Source organism: Molossus molossus, unplaced genomic scaffold (assembly GCF_014108415.1).
Source record: "Molossus molossus isolate mMolMol1 unplaced genomic scaffold, mMolMol1.p scaffold_m16_p_10, whole genome shotgun sequence".
Taxonomy (NCBI): Eukaryota; Metazoa; Chordata; class Mammalia; order Chiroptera; family Molossidae; genus Molossus; species Molossus molossus.
The window spans coordinates 30,648,486-30,673,632 of NW_023425345.1; the positions used below are offsets into that span (position 1 = coordinate 30,648,486).

At 37.4% G+C, this 25,147-nt stretch overlaps 1 protein-coding gene across 3 annotated transcripts in view; it reads left to right on the forward strand.

Annotated features, from left to right (window-relative positions):
- Nucleotides 1-240: 240 nt before the first annotated feature.
- AEBP2 (AE binding protein 2) overlaps nucleotides 241-25,147 on the forward strand; it is a 63,562-nt gene continuing 38,655 nt past the window's right edge. For 2 of the 3 annotated variants that reach the window (XM_036251844.1, XM_036251843.1), the window contains exons 1-2: nucleotides 241-1,077; nucleotides 20,229-20,436. In XM_036251844.1, the coding sequence (XP_036107737.1) occupies nucleotides 407-1,077; nucleotides 20,229-20,436 (879 nt within the window). In that variant the 5' untranslated portion in view covers nucleotides 241-406. Of the gene's footprint in view, nucleotides 1,078-1,273; nucleotides 1,417-20,228; nucleotides 20,437-25,147 lie in introns of those variants that run through there. The other variant, XM_036251845.1, reaches the window with a different exon arrangement.

The following is a 25,147-nucleotide window of genomic DNA, read 5'->3' on the forward strand; positions in this document are numbered from 1 at the left end:
GGGCTGTTAAAATACCCAGCAAGCACTCAGGTTTCTGTTCTTCGTGTCCCGCCCGCTGCGAGGCCGGGGAAGGCGTGGGAAGGCCCGAAGGAAACTCTGAGCACTGGGCGGGCGAGGAGGGGCGGGGCGCGGGCCGGGCGGGGACCCTGGTGGGGGCGCGGGCGCGGAACCCGCGGCCGGGGGAGGTGCCACCTCGCGCCGCCGCGCAGGCGCGCAGCCGTCTCCGCGTGAGTGCTGTCCCCGCGCGGGCTCCGTAGCGCGTGTGCAGGCTGACGCAGCTCGCGGGCCCTCCTCTGGCTCTGCAGCGGCGTCGGTGGACTTTTGGGCGTTTGGGAGGGGGCGAAGGAGCGCGAGTCGGGAGAGGGAGGCGGCGGCGGCGGGAGGAGGAGGAGGAGCAGGCGCCGCCATGGCCGCCGCTATCACCGACATGGCCGACCTGGAGGAGCTCTCCCGCTTGAGCCCTCTGCCCCCCGGCAGCCCCGGCTCGGCGGCGCGGGGCCGGGCTGAGCCCCCCGAGGAGGAGGAAGAGGAGGAGGAGGAGGAGGAAGAGGAGGCGGAGGCCCAGGCGGTGGCAGCGCTGCTGCTGAACGGCGGCGGTGGGGGCGGTGGAGGCGGCGGCGGAGTGGGGGGCGGCGAGGCGGAGACGATGTCGGAGCCGAGCCCCGAGAGCGCCAGCCAGGCCGGGGAGGACGAGGACGAGGAGGAGGACGAGGACGAGGAGGAGGAGGACGAGAGCAGCAGCAGCGGCGGCGGCGAGGAGGAGAGCAGTGCCGAGAGCCTGGTGGGCAGCAGCGGCGGGAGCAGCAGCGACGAGACGCGCTCGCTGAGCCCCGGCGCCGCCAGCAGCAGCAGCGGGGATGGGGACGGCAAGGAGGGCCTGGAGGAGCCCAAGGGACCGCGGGGCAGCCAGGGCGGCGGCGGGGGCGGCAGCAGTAGCAGCAGCGTCGTCTCCAGCGGCGGCGACGAGGGTTACGGGACCGGGGGAGGCGGAAGCAGCGCGACCTCCGGGGGCCGGCGAGGCAGTTTGGAGATGTCGTCGGATGGGGAACCCCTGAGCCGCATGGACTCGGAGGACAGGTAAGTGCTCTGACGCCTTCCCCTTCCCGTCCTCCGCTAGCACTCCTGGGCTAAGGGGACTTTTTGCTGAGATCCTCCTGCTCCCCAATTCCTCGGCCCCTCCCCCAGGCTCTCAACTCGGAAACCTCCCCGGCCGCCCCGCCCCTCTCGCTGCGGATAGCGGCTTCAAACTCGCAAACCATTTTCCCCCCAACTCTCCGCTCCGCGCCCTCTTTCCCCCTGGCTCCGCTCTCCGTGCCGACCTCAGGACAGCTCTCACTCGGAAACAGCCCTCAAAGTAGGCCCCGATCCCCTGTCGGAGCTGAAGAGGCCCTTGATGTACACACCTCGGTACACAAGGTTAGCTTCTACCGTGTGCGCGAACACTTGTCAGAACTATAATTGACAAGTGTTTTCCAACATGGCTGGTCTCGCTTGGATTTCACAGAACTTCCTTGTTCAGGGAAGAGACCCCAGCTATCACTCTTCTCTCCTTAAGAAAGACAAGACTATTCTTTTACGTTTAATCAGTGCTTCCAGAATTCCTCGTGTAGTCGTTAATATGGTCTCCAAAGTGTTTAAATAACTTCTGTTTGTTTTGTGATCAAATCTGGGGGAAAGTTTAAAAACGAATAAATCATTGTAGAAAAGAGAAATGAACTTTGGCTTTTAAAATAACTTGGCGGAATCGAAGAGAGTTGGAATCGGAACAAAATACACTCTTGAAGGTACAACATGATAGTAGGCGGTTTAATATATATAGTTATGCCTCAATGTGAGTTATGATTTTAGATCACTGGAAGTCATGTATTGGGAGAGATCTCTGAAGGAATTACCATTTTTCTAAAGTCTGTTATAAGAAACGTTGAGACTGACAAAAATGCGCTTCATTTTTTTCGGGACATTAAAAAATTATCGCAATAGTATGTTTCAGTTGTTACTATTATTTTTGATCTCTTTGGAAAACTTCATATTTTAATTTTAATTTGTCCTTAATGTATTTTAGAAAACAGAACTACTTCATTCATGTTATAGTGCTTCTGAAGTATATTAGCATTTATTTTGACCATCTGCTAATGTTTTGATGAGCAGTGGAATTTTTAACCATCTATATCGACTTGGATTTAAAAAGTTTTAAGTATTTTAAAGTTCTAGGAATTCCAATTGTTAATTGATACAAATGAACACTTTGGTTTAAGTGGAATGTAATAAGGAATACAAGCCTTAACTATTCTGGAAATATAGAATTTGAATCTGTTCCACACTTTAATATCTAGTTAAAACATCTTGGATGGGGTAAAACTCTACAAATCTTAGAAAAATTGTACTGAACTAGATAGGTATGGCAGGAAGGAGAGTGTCTTCAAGAAAATTAAAAATTGATGTGAACTGCACAATGAAGCATATGTTATTTATCATTTTATTATATCATCCTTCGTTGGTGACTGTAGATTTTTGAAAGTTGATGTAGTTCCCACAGTTCTTCTGTTTAGTTATGAACACACATACACTTGTTTAGCACTGCACAATTAAGTGTCACAGTCATTTCATTCCCAACTCTGGTGCAAGATAGGTATTGTTTTAACTTCAATTTAACAGATGAAGAAGCAAGTTGAGAGTCTTCCTAAAAACAGTAAGTATAGAATGATATGGTGGAGCTGAACAAAGGTTCTTAAGTCCCTTCCTATTTCCACTTCACAAGGATAGGAATAATTGACCTTAAATAACATGCTGTGTGTGTCAGTTTTTGTTTATTTTGAGATAATATCTGTCCACTGTATCATTTTATTAGGAGATAATGAATTGTTGGTCAAGTAATGTTTCAGGAAGAGGAGTTTGGCTTCATTTCATATTTAATAGATATTTACTTGAGTATCTATAATTTTTACAACATACTTCAGAGTAAGGAGTAAGGTATTGGTGCCACAAGTCCAAATAAGGTTAAAACTTGATAACTAAGCATACTTGCTTTTCTTAATGCTTAAGCATTGGAAACTACAAATTATTGTAATCATTTTACCATTGCAACGTAATAGATTTATCACTTGTATGAAAACGCCTTACATTAGTAGTGAAACTGGTTGTGTGGTCTTGATAATTCTTAATTCTGAAATGCCCCTTATTGCCTTTGAGTTTTTTTTAAGAGTTATTTTAAATTTGAAAAGGATTCATAATTCTTATAAACTGTTCTGCAGATTACACTATTCTATGTGGATTTTATAGATTGATTTCATGGTAGGAAGTCTTTATTTTTTTAACTGATGAAAGGATATTGTGGTTTTAAAGTGCTTTTAAAAAACTTGAGGCAATCCTATCGCAACGATTTTATCATTAGAATTTACTCTGTTTCTATTAGGATGATTGTACAGTTTTTTATATCACTTTGAAATTAGATCGTATCTTTGAGTTTAACACACTTTAATTCTTTTTAAGAAAGAATTAAATATAAAGACTTAGATCTTAAAGCTTGTGATTCAAGGTGTCACTTTATAACCTTGTATTGGAGGTGTTGTGTGATGAAAAGTGACTAATTTATAAAATGATTAAATGACAGTATGAAAAAACATTGGTTCTTTTCCCCAGGTGAGAGTTATTCAAAACCAGTGTACGTGTACTAGTATGTTTATTTTGGTAAAGTTAGAACACCTTAAAGTTGATAGGTAATTTACTTTTACTTTGGTTACAGAGATAATGAAATTTTCTTTGGGGATGGGGGTGATATTTAATGGCAAGAACACTAAAAATTAGGGTTTTTGTTACTTTGAATCTAAGCTTAAGTATTTTTTTAAAAAGTTACCACCTTTTAAGTTACTTTCACAGGCAAGTTAACTTAAATACAATATTAGAATTTAAAATACCTCAAAATTTTTTTAGTTTACAAATTAGCCCTAGCTATTGAATCAGATTGTACTTAACATGAAAGTACTCTGAGCTTCTTATCCTATATAAACGAATCGATAATAACAACCTCTATTTTGTGGTTATTTGTCTCTTTTTATATTCTGTTGTCCCTCCCTCCATTACCCCCAACTAGAATATAAGCCATGGCTTATTTTGAAAAAAGCCCAGACCTTTTTTTTAGCCACTTTTATCAGCCTTTCTGGATAAATCTAGGTGCGAAGTGAAAAGTGCATGTGTGAGGATGGGGTAAGAGGGAAGGGCATATAACATGAAGCTTATTTTAAATGCTCAGTGAAGGCCCTTGACCATTTTGTGGATCAGAATTTGTCAACTTTTTGGGTTGCAAACTTTGAGGTATAATTAACATTGCTTTGAAACTGGGAAAACAGACTTATATTGCCCAGTTTCCCTTAAGTATGATTTGGAAAATTTTTTTCTAGTGTAGAGGCTAAATTTTTAAATCAGATTAATACTAAAAGGCTGCATGTTGAGGTTATTGTCAAGATTTATTAAGGATTTGTATGTTCGAGGCAATAAAATACTTTTATGTAAACCTATTTTGATCATACTTCATAATAAAACTCCTTTTCACTATTTACCCCTTTTATCTCTGAAGCAGTTAGCTCTTCATTGTCTCTAGAATTCCTCTTTTTAACTATGCTTTTATTTTGATTAAATTTAGGGAAAAGCTTCTGATAGGTCTCAGTTTTCATAGATAATATTGTAATGCTGAGTTAAGGAGGGTATGGCAATAGTAAAAAAAAAAAATACAGATTTTAGGATTGAATTATATAGGGAGATTCTAAGGGATCATTTTACTTTTAAGAAACATTAAGACTACTTTGTCTGGTCAATTAGAGAACCCTGTGTGTAAGCTAGTTTGCTACCAAACATAGGTTGCGTATTGCTGTGAGACCTCATTCCAAGGTGTAGGTTTTGCCATAGCTTCTAGCACAAAACTTCATTGATCTAATGTAAAAAAAAGTTGGAGAGTTCATACCTTGCCTATTGTATTAATTATTTATAGTTGTGTAATGAATTTCCTAAAATTTAGCAAATTAAAAGAACAAATATTTGTTATCACAGGTATTTTCTGAGAGTTAAGCAAGAATGGAAAGGCTTAGCTAGGTGGTTCTGGCCTAGTGTCTCATGAGGTAGTGAAAATGTTGGCCAGTATTGCAGTCATCTGAAGGCTTGACTGGGGCTAGGAAACCTTTTCCAAGATGCCTCACTGAAGTAGCTGTCAACAGGGGGTCTCAGTTACCTCATCCAGTCAGGATCTCCTGAGGGCTGTTTGTGTGTCCTCCTGACCGTAGCTAGCTGGTTTCCCCCAGAGCAAGTGACCTGAGAGAGAGCAAGAAAGCAACCGCAGTGCCTTTTTCTTCTTTGTACATCTTCATTTAACAAATAACTTATTCCTATTTTTCTTTTCATTCACACTGATACACAAAAATTGCTTCAAATTTTTGATGACTGAGACCTTTCAAAACTCAACAAAATGCCACAAATCCTTTCCTTGTCTTTTAAAACCTGGCTTTATTTTCTTTTTCTCTTCAATTTGATTCTCTTATTTTTTTCTCTCCTTTTATGGCTCTATTCTATAGGTGGAAGGATGTAGAATATTACACTATAAAGAGCCTGTAATCTGGAGTCAAAGGGCATAGTTCAAATTTTAGTCTTGCCTGTATTATGATTTTAAGTAATATCTTTGAGCCTTACTCAGTTCCTCAACTGCAAAATGGGTTTAGTTTTTACCATAACAGCATTCTAAGGTCCAAATGAATTTCTGTTAACTACTCCTGTGACTCTTCTGAAGAATCCATGTTATGTGGATGCTTCCTTTATCCTTTTTTGTTGTAGAATGGTACATTTTTGAGAGCAGGGACAGTTTAGCTTGTTTAGTGAGCACTCAATTATTAGAATTAAATTGAAATACCAACAGTAGACTTTATATAAATAAAGGACACTATAAACTGAGGGCCAAGAATTGGTGTCCATGGTTGGGTCATTGTTTTTGGTATTGATGAGTGTAAGGACAGCTTTGCCTATGAGATTATATGCAAAATTTTATGTGGGTGTTTTTCTCTGGGAAGATGTCCACAACTTTTATTAGATTTTTAAAAGAGTTGGTTTAAGAATTGCCTGTTTAGAAGAGATCCAGAGGTGCAGAGTTAAAAGAGTGGACAACTCTGAAATTGGTAATTTCTATCAAAAGCATATTTTAAAAAGTGAGTATGAGTATGGGAATCTGAAATGGATAGTCCCCAGAGTGTTTTTTATAAATATCACTTTTCAGCATTTATTGTATAAAAATGCTTAACATTTTATTAAAGTTAAATGGAAAATTTGAAGTAAAGGAGGGAGAAGGTATAGGGAGAGTAGTGGTTAAGAGTGAGGGATGAGTGTGACTGTTTGGATTTGGAATTCATTTAAGCTGGGTGACCATGGGAGGGTTATTTAGCAGTCCATCGCCTTAACCACTTGGTCACCTCGTCCCAGGTTATTTAATGTCTTACTCATATTTCGGGTTTCTCATCTGCAAAAAGGGGACAATAGTTCCTCTACTGTAAGATTGTTGTGGGGGTTACATGTAGAGTATTTAGCATGCAATTTATTAAGTGTTTACTATGTGATGAGTATTTATTTCACAGATGTACATAGAACCTCCATTCTGTGCCCGGCATTATTCTAGGTGCTGAGTATACAGCAGTAAATAAAACAAAGTGTCTGACCGCTGGGATGGGGGAGACAGACTGCACAAATTAACTGAGAATAGCTAGTAATGATCTGTTGTTCTGAAGCAGTATAAGGTCTGAAATACCAAAAAGTACTATACCAACTGTTAAATGTGTGGTAAGTGTCTGTGAATGAGTGCTGCAGAAACTTGCAAAAGTATCTCATACAAAATCTATATTTTAATCAATTACCTTTAACATATACAGGGTGGGACAGAATTAGGTTTACAGTTGTGAGTACACGAAACACAATTTTTTTTTGTATTAAGATTTATTATAGTATTTTCAGTGAACAACTAAACCTTCTTTTACCCACCTTGTATATCTATTCTGTAATTGACCTAAAAAGACTCATAATACCTTTTATTTTATTTTTTAATCCTTACCCGAGGATATTTTTACATTTATCTTCAGTGTGTGTGTGGGAGGGGGAGAAGCATTGATGTGAGAGAGACAGATTGATTGGCTGCCACCCGCATGACCCCCAACTGGGACTGGGGACTAACTGTAACCGAGGTATGTGCCCTTGGCCAGAATTGAACCCAGGACTCTTGGTCTGCAGGTCAACGCTCTAACTGCTGAAACAAACGTGCCAGGGCTATTTTATTTTTTGAATATGTTTTTAATTGATTTTTTTAGAGAGGAAGGGAGGGAGAGATAGAAACATCAATGTGAAAGAGAAACATTGATCGGCTGCCTCCTGCATGCCCCCTACTGGGGATCAACCCCAAAACTTGGGCATGTGCTCTCACCGGGCTATTGAATTGGGACCTCTCAGTCCATGGTATGACACTCAATCCACTGAGCCAGGCCATTTTTAATAGTTTTTAATACATAAATAAAGCTACTGATCTATTAGTAAAAAGTTTTGAGATACGTTTTCTTAGTAATGGTAATGGATTTACAGTGATCTAACCACATGTTGAGTTCATTTTTATGACTAATAGTTTTCCTGTGAAAATAGTAGTTACTGACCTTAGCACTAAATGGATAATTTTGGGCATGGATAGGAAATCAGATGGATATTTGGATATTTAAAAAATTTTAAATCATGGTTACCATTGTATCCTGTTTATAGTGATAAGAAATGTGATGGCACTTCTCTAGATGTTAATTTTTTTAAGACTAAAAAGGTGATTCCATTATTTTCTATTTTATCTGTAAATTGTGACACAGTACCTTAAAATTAAAATTGGAGAGTATTGTATTTAATCAGTACAATTTTGGTGGGAGTGTGGGACTGGATTTTATGGTTAGGTGAATGATGAAGAGAAATTTCTATAAAGCCTAAATGAAACATATTCTGGAGACTGCCTAGATCTGAAGTGTGCATTGGAACTGGGAAATAAGAGTTAATGGCTAAAGTGGGACCTTTCATACCAACACATGCGCATCTTTCTCATTGTAGGTTTGTGGATCAGATTCTTTTGCTTCTCTGCTGCTTCTGTCTTTGTAGTTACGTTCAGATCTTACCTTGAACATTTTCTCAAGCAAACTATCCCCGATTCTTTTTTTAAAGAGACAAGTGGGGAGAGAGAGACAGACACACACAGAGAGACACAGACATCAGTCAGTTGCCTCTCATACTTGCCCTGACAGGGGAACAACAACTGGCAGCCTGGATATGTTATGTGCCCTGAACGAAAATTGAACCTACCACCTTTCGGTGTACAGGACAACACTCCCATCAACTGAGCCACACCGGCCAGGGCTATCCCTTATTTTTTGTTAAATAAATTGCTAGCACTCCTAGTTCTTCATTGTCCTTATCACAGTTTAAATACTTATTTATAGTCTGTCCATCCTGCTAGAATGTGTGCTCCCTAAGAATAGGAACCATGTCTGTTTTGATCATTGCTCTATCCGAAGCACCTGGCACAGTGCTTGACACTTATTTTGGGTGTTCTTAAATATATTTTGGATGAGTGATGAAACTTGTGAAACAGGAAAATTAATTATATGTGGCAAAGGTACATGAGGAGGGTTTGGAGCAGGGAAACCAATTAGGTTAGAGGAATAGTACAGGTGTGAAATGGAGAGACATGAGCTAGGGTAGAAGTTGGGGAAAGTGTCATGCCTGGGAAACTGAATCAAAGGAAAGAAAAGCTAATTTCCTGAGTTGTCTCTGAGACAAATATTATGTTACTATTTCTGACTAAAAAAATTTTTTTTTGGATTTAATTATAACAACAGCTTACCCTTTATTTCTAAACATAGCTGTTACCGAAATAAAGGAACATTGAGTAGTAAAAAAAACATGAACCTTAAGTCAGAAAGACTTGGCTTATTTTAATTCAACCATCTCAGAAGTTGTTTCCTTACCTGTAAAATAAGAGAAATATCTTAGTGTTATGAATAAGTGAGATGGAATATGTAAAATGGCCTAGAGCTGTATTCATAGGGTAATTTACCCTCCCATTTCTCATGCATTGATGTGGGAAAGAAGACTAGTGGGAATAAGTAATCAATATTGATTGTAGCACTGGTTTTACTAGATACTGGCTGTAGAAAATTTGGCAAATCATTTCATTTCTCTGAATTTTAGATTCTTCTTAAAAGTGAGGGTATTTGAATAAATATAATTTGGAGCTGTCCTTTAGACAAACCCAGAATACTGCAGGTGTGGCTTTGCTGTATCTAGGCTCTCAAAGATAGTTTAGATAGGTTCTTCTGGGTTCAAATATCACCAGAATTCTAATTAATTTTTGTGGTGTTATATTTCTGTTTGTCTTCTCTGGGCTATAACATTGTAAGATTTAAATCAGGTCCTATTAATCTTTATACTTCTAACACATACCTACTTACACTCATCTATTATATTGCCTATATTCAGTAACTCAGTAGTTGGTTGAATTCAACTGAATATGGATGTATCTGACACACATTATTTCTCACTGCCATTAGTGTGGCTCCATGAAACAAGGAGAACCATTCTATGCCTTATGTTTTTTCCCCTATTTTTTTTTTAAATCGTTACCCAGGGATATGCTTATTGATTTTAGAGAGGGGGGAGGGAGAGAGAGACAGTGACATTGACATTGACCAGTTGCTCCCACACATACCCCAACTGGATGCAGACATGTGCCCTGACTTGGAATTGGACCTGCAACCTTTTTGGTGTATGGTATGATGTTCCAACCAGCTGAGCCACCCAGCTGGGGCCCTGATTTTTTTAAACAGCATATGTGGAAACATTATTTGAAAAAAATTGTGATTATTTGAATAATTTTAAAAAGACTTCCCCGACAAAAAAATAAATTTGCCTATTATTTTAGGAGAAAACACTATCTAGTTTGCTTAACCATCTGTGATGCATGAGCTTACTGAAAAGATTTTGAGAAGTGCAGTTCATTGTACCCTCACCAACCACCAATGAGGTCAGGAAGTACACAGAGATTATGACTTGCCCAAGTCACATTGCTCCTTGAGAATGCACAGTCATGACTCTAGACATGTGGTCTTAGCTACTATACTGCCTATATGATTGTGTTAACAACCTTGACCAGGGAAGTTTGATTAAAATCATATAAATGAGTGGCTATTTAAATTTTCAACCTTTCTCTTTTGCAAAGAATTCATACTCATTTATGAGCTTTATTTTCATTTGCAATATTTATATACATATAGGTTATGTAGCCCAGATCCCTCTTAAGACTATGAAACATAGAAGTTAATTTTTAAGTGTTGTAGTTATTCAGTCTTAAGGGGAATAGAGGCTCTTTATTGACATTTTATTTCCATAACACTTTTTGAAGTCCCTGACTTGCTTTCTGGTTTTCATTTATATTTTGAGTTTCTAGAAAGATGAAGTGTTACCAATTTGAGAAAACACATTTTAGAAGGGTATTAGTATTTCTCAGCAAATACATTTGCTAGTTCATGTATAAATTATAAAATTTTTGCCATGACTTTATAAATATTTGTTAAAGTACTGAGAGTGAATGAATCAGCAGTAGACTTTTTAGTGCTTTCAGTTCATGTTGGCAATCATTTGAACATGTCTTTTGAGGTGTTGAGCACTACTGTAGTCAATTCTGTCAGAAACATTTTCATGATTTAACACTAACTTCAAAGAAACACTAAATAAATATGTGATTGCTTCTGTAAAAAATGGGTGTTCTTCATAGTATATTTTTTTAACACGCCATCTTGCATATATGAGCATTTTTCTGCAAATCTTTTTAAGAAGGTAAAAGATAACTCCTTATGGTGTAATCGTATTGAAGTAAAATGTTTCAAATATTATAGTCTTTTTGAAGATAGTTGCTTCCTGATTTATTAAACTGGATGATGAAAATGTGGGTGGAGTAATCTTAAAGGGCAGTAGACTAGAGATGAGAAACAATTTTAAAATAATGTGCACAGTGCATAGTGGTGGTAGAAGAATGAAACCTACTTGTTTTCCATAGGCTGTATTTCATCATTGTTGCATCAAGTCCCATTTGGCCAATTTACTGAATGCTGCTGGGTCTTGGGGAAAATCTTTTGTCTTTATTCACAGAAATAATTGTGGGGATAGAGAGTAGTCTTTTTCTTGATTAGAAAAATCAATTTTATCTTTTTAAATTATAGTAATAATAGATTGTAATTACAGTAATAATAGTAATAATATCTTTGTTTTGGCTAATGATTTTTAGCATGCCTCCAATTAATTTTGATGATTATCTCGTGACAAATCCACGTATTTTACTTGTTAGGTTTAGGAGTTTGGTCTAAATGAGATGTTTATAGGTGATTCATGATACAGATCAATCAGATCATAAGGAAGCTGAATTCCTTCCACCTTAGGTGAGTAGGAAGGGCCTTGGGGAAATTTGTCTCGTGTATATGTAACACATGTAATAAAACAGGCACTTCTTAAAATTGTTTTCTAGTTTAAAGACCTAAAAGAGCCTACAGCACCACTGCAGTTTGGAAGGCAAAATGAGTAGGCCTTGTGGAAATCTGATGTGGTTTAAATTCATCACTCCCATTTAAGACCGATTTCATAATTTACTTTTGTTCTTGATAAATAAAAACTAAAGTGACTGCCCCATTGTCTCTGGAATGAATATTTGGAGTTGTATTTTATGGTGACATTGTTAGTTTCAGATCTGTTTTAGTTCTGGATTTGGGACAAGTTCTACCTCAGGGTAATTTTGCTTTCTTATGTATGTATTTATTTATTTAACTTTTATTGAATTTATTGGGGTGACATTGGTTAATAAAATTATATGGGTTTCAGGTGTACAATTCTATTAATACATTATCTCTATATTGTGTGTTTGCCACCCAAGTCAAATAATGTTGCTTTTTGTGACTGACCTTGAATTAATTTTCTATGAAGCAAAATGACTTGTAGGAATCATATTTAATCGTTCATCTTGTCAGTAACACTATCTGCCCAACTAAGTCAAATTATATGTAAATGTTAAATGTCTTGTGTGTGCATACCAGATAAAATTGAGTGAAGAGTTATTTTGATGTATAATATTGGCTCTATTTTATTTCTTAAATTAGTAATTTACCCAAATTTATAAACGTGGCAATTAAAGTTTTTGGCATTAGTGAGTTGTTCTTGTGTGACTTTGAGCAAGTCACGTATTTTTGTGTCTCAGTCTCTTTAATAGATAAGGTACTAAGAGTATTTCATACGGTTATTGTAAGCATTAAAGGAGTTAATACATGTCAAGCATTGTTCTAGTTACTGTGGCTGCATGACAACTCTAACATTTAATGGTTCAAAACAATTATTTTGCTTATGAATCTATAATCTGAGCAAGGTTTGGCCTGGTTAGATCACTCCTGCTCCTCTTGGTGTCAGTTTGGAGCAGTGTAAAGGCTGGAGACTGCAGTCGCCAGAAAACTCCCTCAGGTATCTGTCATATAGGAGGTGCCTGGGCGGAGAAGACTCCAACAGCTGGATGCTAGAACAGCTTGGGCATCCCTTGTCTCTCTGTAGCTCTGTGTACTTTCTTCATAGGCTCTCTTCTGCACGGTGGCTTTGGAGGAGTCAGATTTCTGGTGGGGTAGTTCAGGGCTCCCAAGTTGTGTGTTCTGAGAGAGGGCAGGCTGAAGCTGTATTGCCTTTATAACTTAGCCTTAAGACATCTGATAGTACCATTAACTTCTGCAGCAGTCTGGCCTGCTCTGATTTAAGAGGAGGTAATCTCCCCTCCCCCCATGCCACATGCTAAGAGCATGTGGGAGGATGTATATTGGTATGGCCATCTTTGGAAAATACAGTCTGACACAAGCACATAGAACAACACAGGGCAGGCAGCAAATAATAAGCCATTATGATAAAGAATGGGAAGTCAGATTTAAATAGAGAGTCTTAACTTTTGTGATGCACATCTTGATGTAGTAAATTACATAATTCCTCTTTTTCCTTAAGAGAAAGTAAAAAAATGTAACAGGCAGACAGTTTATAGTTTTCTTGAAGTGCCTGTTACTTTTAATGGTTCTGTTTAGCTTTTAATCCTTTTATCAATGTCCAGAATAAGGAGTAGGGCCCAAAATAATTGTTCGATTCCAACAAACGGTGGTGAGGAGTGGTATGGGTAACTCAAGTAAAGAGCTTTCATTCTTAAAGTTATATAATATCTGGTATACAACTTCAGACTTTTCAAAAATATAAAATCCTCTTTAGTGCTTTGTACGGTTTTGAATTTTAACCTTTAATAATTTTGATTACAGAAGTGGGAGAGACATAGAGTAATCTTTTGAGTAGTGAGTGGTCATTTTTTTTTTTTTAATAGGTGAAAGGAACATTGCCTGTTATCTGAAAAACAGCTTACCGTGTTGTATGATTAGATTAGGGCTCCCTTGTGTGTGGTTATGTTTACCTACAATTTGATAAATACTTTGAAAACTATACATAGTGTATTTATTTCTATCCAAAGCATATTATCAATTACAAAGATAAACTAAATTTATAATATTTGCTCTGATCCTGTTAAATATTCCTCAGACAGGTAGAATTACTGTCCTCTCTTTTCATGCCACTTTTCTTCATTCTGTATGGAAGACCATGTTTCAGTCTTAAAACATTAGAATTATAGAGTACTTGTTTTATAATAATTAAGATACAAATTATGAACTGAAGACTTCCTAAAGGTTGTGTTTTTCATTGATAGAACAAAAATAAACAGCCCAATCCATTAGAGATGGGAGGTTCTTTAGTGGAACGTCAATCAATATCTTTAGATCCTGAAGAAAGTGATTAGATGCCTTGCTTATTCTGTTTTCCTACTATATTCTTTGTTTATGGTACATTGTATCTTTCTGTCACTCTGTATATGAGGTAGCTCAGTGGTTTCTAACCTTTTAGTGTGAATACTATCCATTTAATAATTAATAATTTGATCATTTCGAGGTCTGTGGTTGAGAAAATAAAAGATCTAAAAACAATTTACAGACTTTGAGTAGTGGATGAAACTCTTTTCCAAATTAATTTTTATGTGGAACCCCAGTAACATAGTAAAATAGTGTATTATTATTATTTGTTTAAATATGTTTTTATTGATTTTAGAAAGAGAGGAAGGGAGGGAGAGAGAAACATCAATGTAAAATTTAACATCAATTATATGTCAATCAAAACAGTAAAGCTTTTAGATGAATTTAAATTTAAACAATGGCTTGTGGATAATACAAATTTATGTCAGTTTTAGCATTCAGTTTATTTTCTTATTCTGTTTTGGCTGCTTAGTAGTGAAAATCTGACTTGCAGATATAGACAGTTTGTCTTTCAGACTCCATATATACTTTAGTTCTACTGATTGAGCACTATAAAAGAGGATTTCTAGTATGGAAATTTTGTTTGAAAGACACCATTACTGCCCTGGCTGGTTTGGCTCAGCGGTGAGAGCGTCAGCCCATGGTTCAAAGAGACCCGGGTTCGGTTCCCGCTAAGGGCATGTAACTTGGTTGCGGTTTGTCTCCCCGGTCCTGGTTGGGGTCGTGTGGGAGGCAACCACTTGCTGTGTCCCTTTCACGTCAATGTTTCTTTTCCTCTCATTCTAACTGAACAAAAATGGAAAAAAGTCCTCGGATGAAGATAAAAAAAGAAAGACACCATTACTTAATCATCTTAATAGTCTTTATTTCATATCACAAATGCAAAAGTGACTAGTCTCTCAAACTTAAGCAGTAAAATTAATATTGTTTCATATTACCTCTTAATTTGGAACTAGCTACCTGGCTATTCCCCTAGGAGAGGAGAGTACGCAGCAAGTTAACTGTGAGTCTTCTTCGAAGGTATTTAATTGGGAAAGGCATAAGGTGTGAGATTTGCAGATCTAATTTTATATGAATGGACATGTGGAGGTCTAAATTAGGGTTGGGAAACGCCAGTGCAGAGCTCTAACTTTGTAATCAATGTCAACTTCATAGGAAATTGGACATTCTTATATGTTAATTTTTTTTGAGTGACAAGAGTAAACTATATTTGATTTCAAATTATGCACCCATATCCTCTTTAGGTCTGTTCTCAGCTCTTCTTTCAAGTTAGACATTTCAGAGCAGGGGTGAGTAGAGAATGATACAAAGTTGCCAAGAAAAATTCACAAAACAAATTAATTCCCTCACAGAAGGCAGAAAAGAAGACTGCAGAGAAAGCTGTCCCTACCTATTTGATCTCAGAAGTTATTGAAGAATCTAGAGCTTTTGTTTATGTCAGTTATATCTATCACTATTACAGGAATAGAAATTAAAACCAAGAACTTTTAAAAACATTAATTTTAAAATAAACTAATTATATGTAGCCTAGACAGTATTTTTAAAGATGTAAAATAATTTTTCCAGTTAAAGAAACAGAAGTGACATTGTTTTATATTTAATGTCTTTAATGTCTGGCTTAGCAGCTAGTTTCTCATACGTGCTTCTGCACTCAGTCTTTTGCAATGAATTAGTTTGGTTTAACTATATGAAGAAAATCTGGCCTCATACAGATATTTAGTGGGAAAGGAAGTAGTATTTTAATAGTTTAGATAATTTTGTGGCTATCTGATGATATGCCAAAACTTGACAAGTGCTCTTTTGACAAGATTATTTGCAATGTGGAATCTGAAACTATATCAGTGAACTTTTTTCAAATCCGTCTCTATACCATTTAAAAAATTAATTTGAGAGAGAGAAGAATGGGGTTGGAGAGAAAGACATACATCATACTTACATACATAGATCGGTTGCCTCTTGTCCACACCCTAGTTGGGGATCAAACCCGCAACCTTCTGGTGCTCAACCACTGAGCCACAGGGGCCAGGGTATCAGTGAAATTCTTACACTGTTGTACTGAGGCCGTGGTCTTGTCCTTCTCCATCATGATAACATAACATCCATGTATTTGCTCCTGTGTCTTGTCATTTAGCAAGTGGATCTTCTCAGTGTTGGCATTCCTGTTGGCTGTGGTCAAGTCCACCAAGCAGATGTTTGCAGATGTTTTGCTTGGAAGTAATTTAATAAGGGGCTGTTCTTGTATGTATGAGTGAGTTGGCCTTCAATTGGTTTCCCAAAAGAAACTATTTTGGTAAAAATTCTTGTAGTTACTCTAGTTATTGGGGTAGGAAACTCTGGTCCGCCAGATAGTTTCTTAACAAGATCCATGGAAAAGAGAAAAAGGGGAATGCTGTTACATTAAAAATATCTTATGTCCTTTCCTAAATATTTCACTGGATTTTATAACTGTATGTGTGTGTGTTTAAATCCTCACCCGAGGACATTTTTCCATTTTTGTTCAGATAGAGTGGGAGGGAGAGAGGGAGGGAGGGAGGGAGAGAGAGAGAGAGAGAGAGAGAGAGAAACATCAATGTGAAAGGGACACATCGAGTGGTTGCCACCCACACGACCCAACCAGGGCCGGGGACAAACTGCAACCGAGGTACGTGCCCTTAGCGGGAACCGAACCTGGGTCTCTCAGGACCATAGTCCGACGCTCTAACCGCTGAGCCAAACCGGCCAGGGCGTGTGTATATTTTAAAATTATGTATTTTTGCCCTGGCCGGTTTGGCTTAGTGGTTAGAATCGGCCTGTGGACCAATGAATCGCGGGTTTGATTCCGGTTAAGGGCACGTACCTTAGTTGCAGTTCGACCCGGCCCTGGTCAGGGTCATGTGGGAGGCATCCGGTGGATGTGCCCTTCTCACTTCAATGTTTCTCTCTCCATCCCTCACACTTTATCTGAAGGTAAATAGAAAAATGTCCTTGGGCGAGGATTGAAAAAAAAATACTATTATGGATCTTCTGTTGTCATGGTGTTTTTGCGAGTGCTTTAGTTTGTTGTTCTATAATGAAACACTTTGTTAGTTTGATTAGTCTCACACTTTCTTAGTTTGGTTTGTCTCAGTTGGATAATAATACTCCTTTAGAATTTGCTACTTAAAATGTAGCAGCACCCTGGCTGGTTTGGCTCAGCGGGTAGAGCGTCGGCCTGCAGTCCAGAGAGACCCAGGTTCGGTTCGCGCTAAGGGCGCGTATTGTCCCCGGCCCTGGTTGGGTCGTGTGGGTGGCAACCACTCAATGTGTCCCTTTCACGTCGATGTTTCTCTCTTTCTCTCTCTCCCTCCCACTCCGTCTGAACAAAATATGGAAAAATATTCTCGGGTGAGGATTAAAAAAAAAAAATGTAGCAGCAACGTCAAGCATCTGCTTGTTAAAAATAGAGTATCTCAGCTCTGACCGGTGTGGCTCGGTTGGTTGTTGTTCCGCACACCAAAAGGTCACCCATTTGATCCCTTGTTAGGGCACATGTCCAGATTTTGGGTTCAATTCCTGGTCTGGGCTTTGTGTGGGAGACAGCTAATCAATCTTTCTCTCTCATATTGGTTTCTTTCTCTCTCATTAAATCAATAAAAACATATTAAAAAATTAATATCTAAGGTTCTGCCCCAAACTCACTGAATAAATCTGCAATAATAAGATCCCAGGTGATTCATATATGTGTTAGTTTGAGAAGCGCTGCTTTCGATTATTGAAACTATCTGAATAGTGTGAGTGCGTTTTCTGGCTTAGGTTTCCTTCCATTCCACATACCAGGCTGCTTTTGTTCACCTTTTACAGAATCAGTAAGTGTTCACTGGAAAGGGGAACTGAGTGAAAATGTTTAATATTTGTAAGATCCTAGAAATATTGTTAAGATCAGGTGGAATGTAACCTTCTAGTTGTGATCATCATATTATCTTATTATAGGAAGAAGGACACTCCTTTCTATGGATTCTCTATCTAGCTCAGGATCCTGTCAAAATTAGAAATGACCTTTTACTTGCCTCCTATATACTCCCTTGTATCAGGACTGTTGCCTTCCTTAGTCTTCAGAATGGAGGGAATGACTGATTCCAGCATGGATCTGGGGCTAAGAGGGGGCCTTCAGACTTAGGATTGGATACTTGCTAGAAGTTGGGGAGCCTAAGAGGGTCTGTGAAACAGTATTCCAGTTGAAGGTTGCAGGTTCAGTTCCCAGTCAGTGCACACACTAAGAGAGATTTTTACCTTTAGAGAATAGTTGTATCTAAATCTATCTTCTCTTTCACTTAGGTATGCAAATTGGAACCATACTAGACTGCACTTCTTTGTGGGTGTGGTTTTTTTTTTTTTTTTTTAAGCTACCTTTGATAGTATGGCTTATAAAAGTATGAGGTTAACAGTTAAAATGTTTTAAAATACATGAAGCAGCCCTGGCCAGTTTGGCTCAGCGTTTAGAGCATCGGCCTGCAGTTCAGAGAGACCTGGGTTTGGTTCCTGTTAAGGGCATGTGCTTCCGTTGCAGTTTGTCTCTGGCTCTGGTTGGGTCATGCGGGTGGCAGCCACTTGATATGTCCCTTTCATGTCGATGTTTCTCTCTCTCCCCTCCCGCTCTAACTGAATAAAAAATGGAAAAATGTCCTCTGGTGAGGCTAAAAAAAATAACACGTGAAGCAAGTGATAAGGAAAATGGGTAACCATATTACGGTTAAGGGCCTCATGAAACTTGAAATTTTTAGGGCTAAATAAAAATTTTGTGTTTTAGTTTAGGAAAACTACCATACTCACAGTTTATTTGTGCAGAAACAGTTTATAAGTAAATATTTAGATATTCAAGAACTGATTTATATTTGAGAGTTTTATAGAGATCAAAAAGTTTTAGAATGAAGTTTAGGGTAGAAATTTAGAATCTATACATGTATTGACTGGTAGATAGATATCTAAATGAACTTACATATGTGAATATCCTTGAAAGGAAAATCTGAGACTTTTTTTTGTATCTGAAGCATCCTGCCAGAACATTTTGCTAGCTGTTGGGGTGCATTTGATGTTAGACAAATTATTAAACTTACTAAATAGGTTCAAATTCAGTTTAATTCTTAGATGTGAGCAAATAAGGTTGAAATAGTATAAGTGAATGTTTTTATTTTTAGAAAGCATGTGCTGGAATGATTGTGGTGAAGTATGTTTGCAACTGGCGGATGATTGAGAAAAACAAATTGCATATAGCCAATAGGACAAAATGTTCATTGTTGAGTTCAGATTTAGGTACACTTTCCTGTGTCTTTGAAATTTTCTGTAATACAAACTTGGGGTAGGAAAGTGTACCCTTTAATATAATTTTTATAATTTAATGGTACTTACATTCCAAGCTGCTATAGATAGCTTTTGATGGATTTAGTCTGAAAACATTCTTTCTGGTGACCATTCTGTAATTGAAACTACTTCTGTGTAGTTTCTCTGTTAGGAAGATATTTTTTAAAAACAGTAAATGGCTTTTAAAATGAAGGCAAAACTGTATTACGTTTTCTTAAGATGTGAAGTTTGGAGCATTTAAAACTATTGAATAACTTTTTTAAATGCAGTTTTTGGTACATAAAAGGGTTAATAATATGTAATACTTTGTTTAGTAAATAAACTGAAAAGGATTGATTGCATTTTCAATCTTTTGGTGGCTAGAGATTAGTTTAAAAAAAAAAGGACATTTCAATTTGGACTTTGGTAAAACCAGAGAAACTTTCATTGCACCCAGTTTTCTCTCTTCTGCTTTTTTATTTAGAAGGGAAAATACAGCAAAATTTCCCAACTTACTTGAGATGGAAAAATGTAGAATGTGATGGCAGTTGTATTCTCAGATTAGTGAGTAGACAAAGGATATTGGATCAACAAGTAATCTGGGAAACTGTAAAGATAATCTTTAGATTCTGAATTACTTATAGCTGAAACTATTTATTACATTATTGTGTGTTGAACTATGGAAAGGATGAAATGTGATGACTTGTATGTATAAGTATGTGTGTGTGTGTGTTTGGTTTGTTTTCTGTAGGGTATAATATGGGGGAGTTCGTGACTGCAAAAGTTGCTTAAATTATCCCATACATGTCTGGTTTTGAGGTACTAGCATTTTTTTTGGCCTTGATTTGCACTTTATTACCAACTATATAATTTCAAAGCAGTGTTTCTTTATAATGGAAAATATGGGTAGTATGCTTTGTATGAAGCAGAATATCAAGTAGTAATCTTAATTAAATATTTATAAGATCATATTCATGTTAGTGAATTTCTAGGAATAACGCAGCCTTTTTTCTTCTTTTGTAGCATAAGCAGTACTATAATGGATGTAGACAGCACAATTTCCAGTGGGCGTTCAACTCCAGCAATGATGAATGGACAAGGAAGCACTACTTCTTCAAGCAAAAATATTGCCTATAATTGTTGTTGGGACCAGTGCCAGGCTTGCTTCAACTCTAGTCCAGATCTGGCAGATCACATCCGTTCCATACATGTAGATGGTCAGCGAGGAGGGGTTTGTTTTGTCATTTCTTTTTTTTATTCCCTGTTTTCATTAGTTTTATTAATTTATAATGACTAGTTAGGCATTTTTTTCACCCTTAAAGTAATTTGGGATTGTTTTTTATAGGCTTTATTTTTTTCAAATGTTTTTTACTTTTATTTACAAAGTTTCACTTACTTGATGGAATCATATTAAATAGAACATATGATGTGTTGCACTTTAATTTGCTCTTAGATGTATTACTTTGAGGAAATTAGACTCTGAAATATAGTGGGGTATTATAAATGAATACAGTGTACTCCAAGGTTCTGATGTTTTGAGTTGAGGACATTTGGGGAATTGGTACTGTTTAGGATTTCTGTTAGAGTGGTCCTAAATTATCTCTGATGCTGAAATTAACTAGACAGACTATTGGTACCAGGATTCATGTATACATTCCTATTAAATGACAGTCTGCACTCATTATTTGTGATAGAAAATTGATCATCTTTCCCAAGTCTTGTCAGAGCTGGCTTAGATAAAAAGTTCTGATTAGTCAATGTTGACCTATATCCTTTCAGGAATAGCTTTAATTGTGTCAGTTTATATCATTATTATTGGATAGTCAGTAAAGTGCTGAGTAAATTAGGTGAGCCAAAGTGTAGTGGACCAAGATATTTATAATATTTCTACTATTTGTAATTTTTTCCAGCTTTATCTAGGTTTGTCTTGAATACTTAACCACATTTAACACATTTTCCAGGAATTAATGCTACATGGTGTACACAGGTAATGTATTAGGCCACATATTTCCCCTCACCCTGCCTTCACTGTGGAGATACACGGGTATTAAAAAGGCTAAAATCACCAGGGTTTACATGAGTAGGCAACTGTTTCCAAGGTTGTATTGATAATTAATTTATGTTATTGATCTTAAAAAAAAAACAAAAACCCAAGAAACAATTATATAAGCTCTCCTAATATATTTACCTCTGTGGTATTGCATCTAAATTTTCTTTGTAGAAATATTTGCTGTTGTCACAATATGTTGTAATGTATCAGCAGTCTTTTGATTAATCAAGCTTGATAAGTAAACATTTGTCTTATTATTAGATTTAATATATATGGTGTCTGGGTAGATACCAGATGGTGTATTAATGAAGTGTGTCCATCATATGGTTTTTCACTGTTGAACCATCTCAGCAGTTAGGCAATTTAAATTGACTATTTTAGATACCTCATATAAGTGGAAGACAACAGAATTAGATGACATAATTATTTTAGATTTTTTTTTCTTTTTTTTTTTACTCTTAAGTGTTAAACTATCATAGTGGAATAGAAACAAATAAGGAAAAAATTGTTAACGCCAGAGGACTTTGTGGTTCTAAATACTGAGAAAGAACAATTTTACTGGAGCAGTAAGTTAGTAAGATTTAAATACTGTATTAATTCCTATTTCTTTCTCATCAAACTTTGCATTCACCTTGGGAAAAAACAAAACCGCCCTGGCCAGTTTGGCTCAGCAGTTAAGAAGAGCATAGGCCCGCAAACCAGAGAGTCCCGGGTTCGATTCCCCCTAAGGGCACGTACCTCGGTTGCAGTTTGTCCCCAGCCACGGTTGGGGTGTATGGGTGGCAACCACTCGATGTGTCACTCATATGTTGATGATGTTTCTCTCTCTCTTCCCCCCTTCTCCCTCCCGCTCTATCTGAAGATAAATGCAAAAATGAGTGAGGATAAAAAACACAACAACAAAAAAACAAAACCATGATGTAACAGCTTAAAAACTTCTTTTCCCCCTCTAAACTATTTATGTTGCTATGTCTCCTGGACTTTATCTGTATAAGCTGAAGCCAGGTAGAGTTAGGTTTTCCTGACCTTTTCATGTATCAGACTGGTTAGATATTCAACTCTACATTAAAAGTTGTACTAACCATTTAAATACTAAATTATAAATGTACCTTTTTTAAAAAGAATTGAGATGGTTTTCTATTTAAAATATAAAAACAGGCAAAACATTTATTATTATTTTGTTAAGTGTAATAGAATTGTGTCCTTGTGTTCATACATTCACGTATGACTGGGTTTCCAAAACTAGACTGAGCTGTTTCACTAATCAAATTTCAAACCCCAGTGTCCTCTTAGTATACACCTATGTTTTGGTAGGTAGGGAACGTCATCTTGTGGAATTTCAGTGGTTCAATAAGATCCATTAGTCTTCTGTTCTTTCTGTTTTGTTTCTTACTTTAAAAACATTTGCCAGAAAGATATATGTTCATGTTTCTTGATGCAGGAGTTACTTTACGTTTGCTATGTTAAATGTACTTAAGTATATGTTCTTTGGTGTGTTTGAGGGGAGAGGGCTAGAGGGAGATTGGGGGTGGGGATGAGGTGATAAGATACTGTTCAAAGACTTGAATGAGGCCAGTTACCTTTATGTTATATAAAGTGACATTTGTAGACTCTCGGGGTTAAATCAGATTGCTGCTAGGAAGTGAAATCAGTCTTAGGTCACTTTGCTTGGCCTTTTTAAAAAAAATTCTCACCTGAGGATATGTTTTTACTGATTTTTAGAGAGAGGGGAAAGAGAGAGAGAAACATTGATCAGCTGTACCTTGACCGGGGATTGAATGCACAACCCATAATCGAACCTGCAACCTTTTGGTGTATGGGACGGTGCTCCAACCAACTGAGCCACATGGGCCTGGGCTCGCTTTTTTTTTTTTTTCTATCCTCACCAAGGACATTTTTCCATTTTTTGTTCAGATAGAATGGGAGGGAGGGAGGGAGAGAAATGAGAGAAAGAGAGAGAGAAACATCGACGTGAAAGGGACACATCACACATCGAGTGGCTGCCTCCTGCACGACCCAACCAGGACCGGGGCCAAACTGCAACCGAGGTACTTGCCCTTCACCGGAATCGAACCCACAACTCCTTGGTCCGCAGGCCAGGCTCTAGCCGCTGAGCCAAATCGGCCAGGGCTATAGCTATCATTTTATACAGATGTTGAAAGAGTAAACTGATTTGAGACAAAATAATTACATATGAAAAATATGCTTCTCTTTTGTATATACACATTTTGTAAAATAATGATTTTTTTTGGAGACATATTAGAACTTAAAAGAATCATAAAATCATCTGTCCAATTCCTTCCTGATTTTATATGGTATGTCCCTTGGTATATATGAAATCTTTTGATTCATATTTTACTGCCAAAGGAATCTAAATCCTTAGTAAAAACTAGCACCCCTGCTCCTTTGGGCTTGTAAATTATGCTTCTTACTGGCTCTCTATTTAGAATATATTTGACTGATTTTAATTTACTAATAATCACTGACTTCTCCTTATGTATAGTGAGACGCTGTCAAGTTGCATTGTACTCTTTTAAGAAAGGTAGTAAAGCTGACCTATTCTGACAGTAATGTGTCAGTCTTTCTAGAGGAGTTCTCAACAGAAAATCTCCCTGTAACTTGGATATTGTTGACCTGTACTTTTTACAATTTAGGTCATTGTAAATTTTAAAATACTTTGGGAGTCCGAAAATATTATTTTAATGGCTCTGTTGTTGTTTTTTTCTTGGACAGTGGCGGGAAAATCTGGTGGCAGTTATTTTGAGAAGGGACCCTCTCAGTGTCTAATATAAACAGTTTTTCTGTTAATCAGTCTTTCTTAGAGAATATATATCATATTTTTACTGTGCTTTGGAATTATCAAATGTGTGCTCATAGTATCTGATAAAAAAGGAAATAAGAGATACGTTATTTTCCCCAAGATTACACAGCTGTGAAGTGTGAAAGCGTCATAGAATTTAGTCATTTGCTTTTATTCTATTTCTGTTCCATCTAATACAACCGAATATAACATAAATCTGTTTGGCTATTGTGAGAGCCTGGCCTATAAACCTCTGTCCCTTAATCTAATTAATGTAGCTACATCTTTTTAAAAAAATATATTTGTATTGATTTTTTTTTTTTAGAGAGAGAAACATTGATGTGAGAGAGAAACACCAATTGGCTGCCTCATGCATATCCCTCACCAGGGATTGAGCCCACAAATCGGGCATGTGCCCTGACCGGGAATTGAACTGGGACCTCTCAGTCCATGGGACAACGCTCAATCCACTGAGCCACATTGGCTGGGCAATATAGCTAAATCTTAATTCATTTTAAGGTAGTGTAGAGGAACCATGAGATATTTTATTTTTGAATAATTTCTTTCATATTTGGGTTTAATTCCTATGGTGTTTGGTTTTCAGGGTTAATTTTTACAACAAGAAAGTTTCTTAAAAGTATAGTATAAAAATGGTTTTTGAAACTGGCATCAAAAAAGGACTGAGGTTTGAATAAAGATCCTTTTATCAAGATTTTGGATTACCTATTTTATCAAAGGGGTTTTTCTTATTTAAATTAGGAAAGGAAATTTAGCTTTTAAAATTTTCGTGGTTTTTGTGGATCCTTGATGTGGATTTTTACTGCCATTTTGTGTATCAAGACTATCCTTGTGCAAGTTTATTGCTGCCTCCTCCCGACCCCCTAATTATTTTTCAAATATTTCACAAGTATTTCTCCCAAATATGGCTAAACATAGTTAGCTTTGGTCTCTTAACACTTATTTCATTTCCTAAACTATTCACTAGGTTGAAGGTTATGGTTTTTCTTTGAACCTGAAGGTGTTGCCCTAATAGTGTTACTAGACATTATTCCACCTAGAGTCTAGACCATGCCTCTTCACAATTAAGGCTAT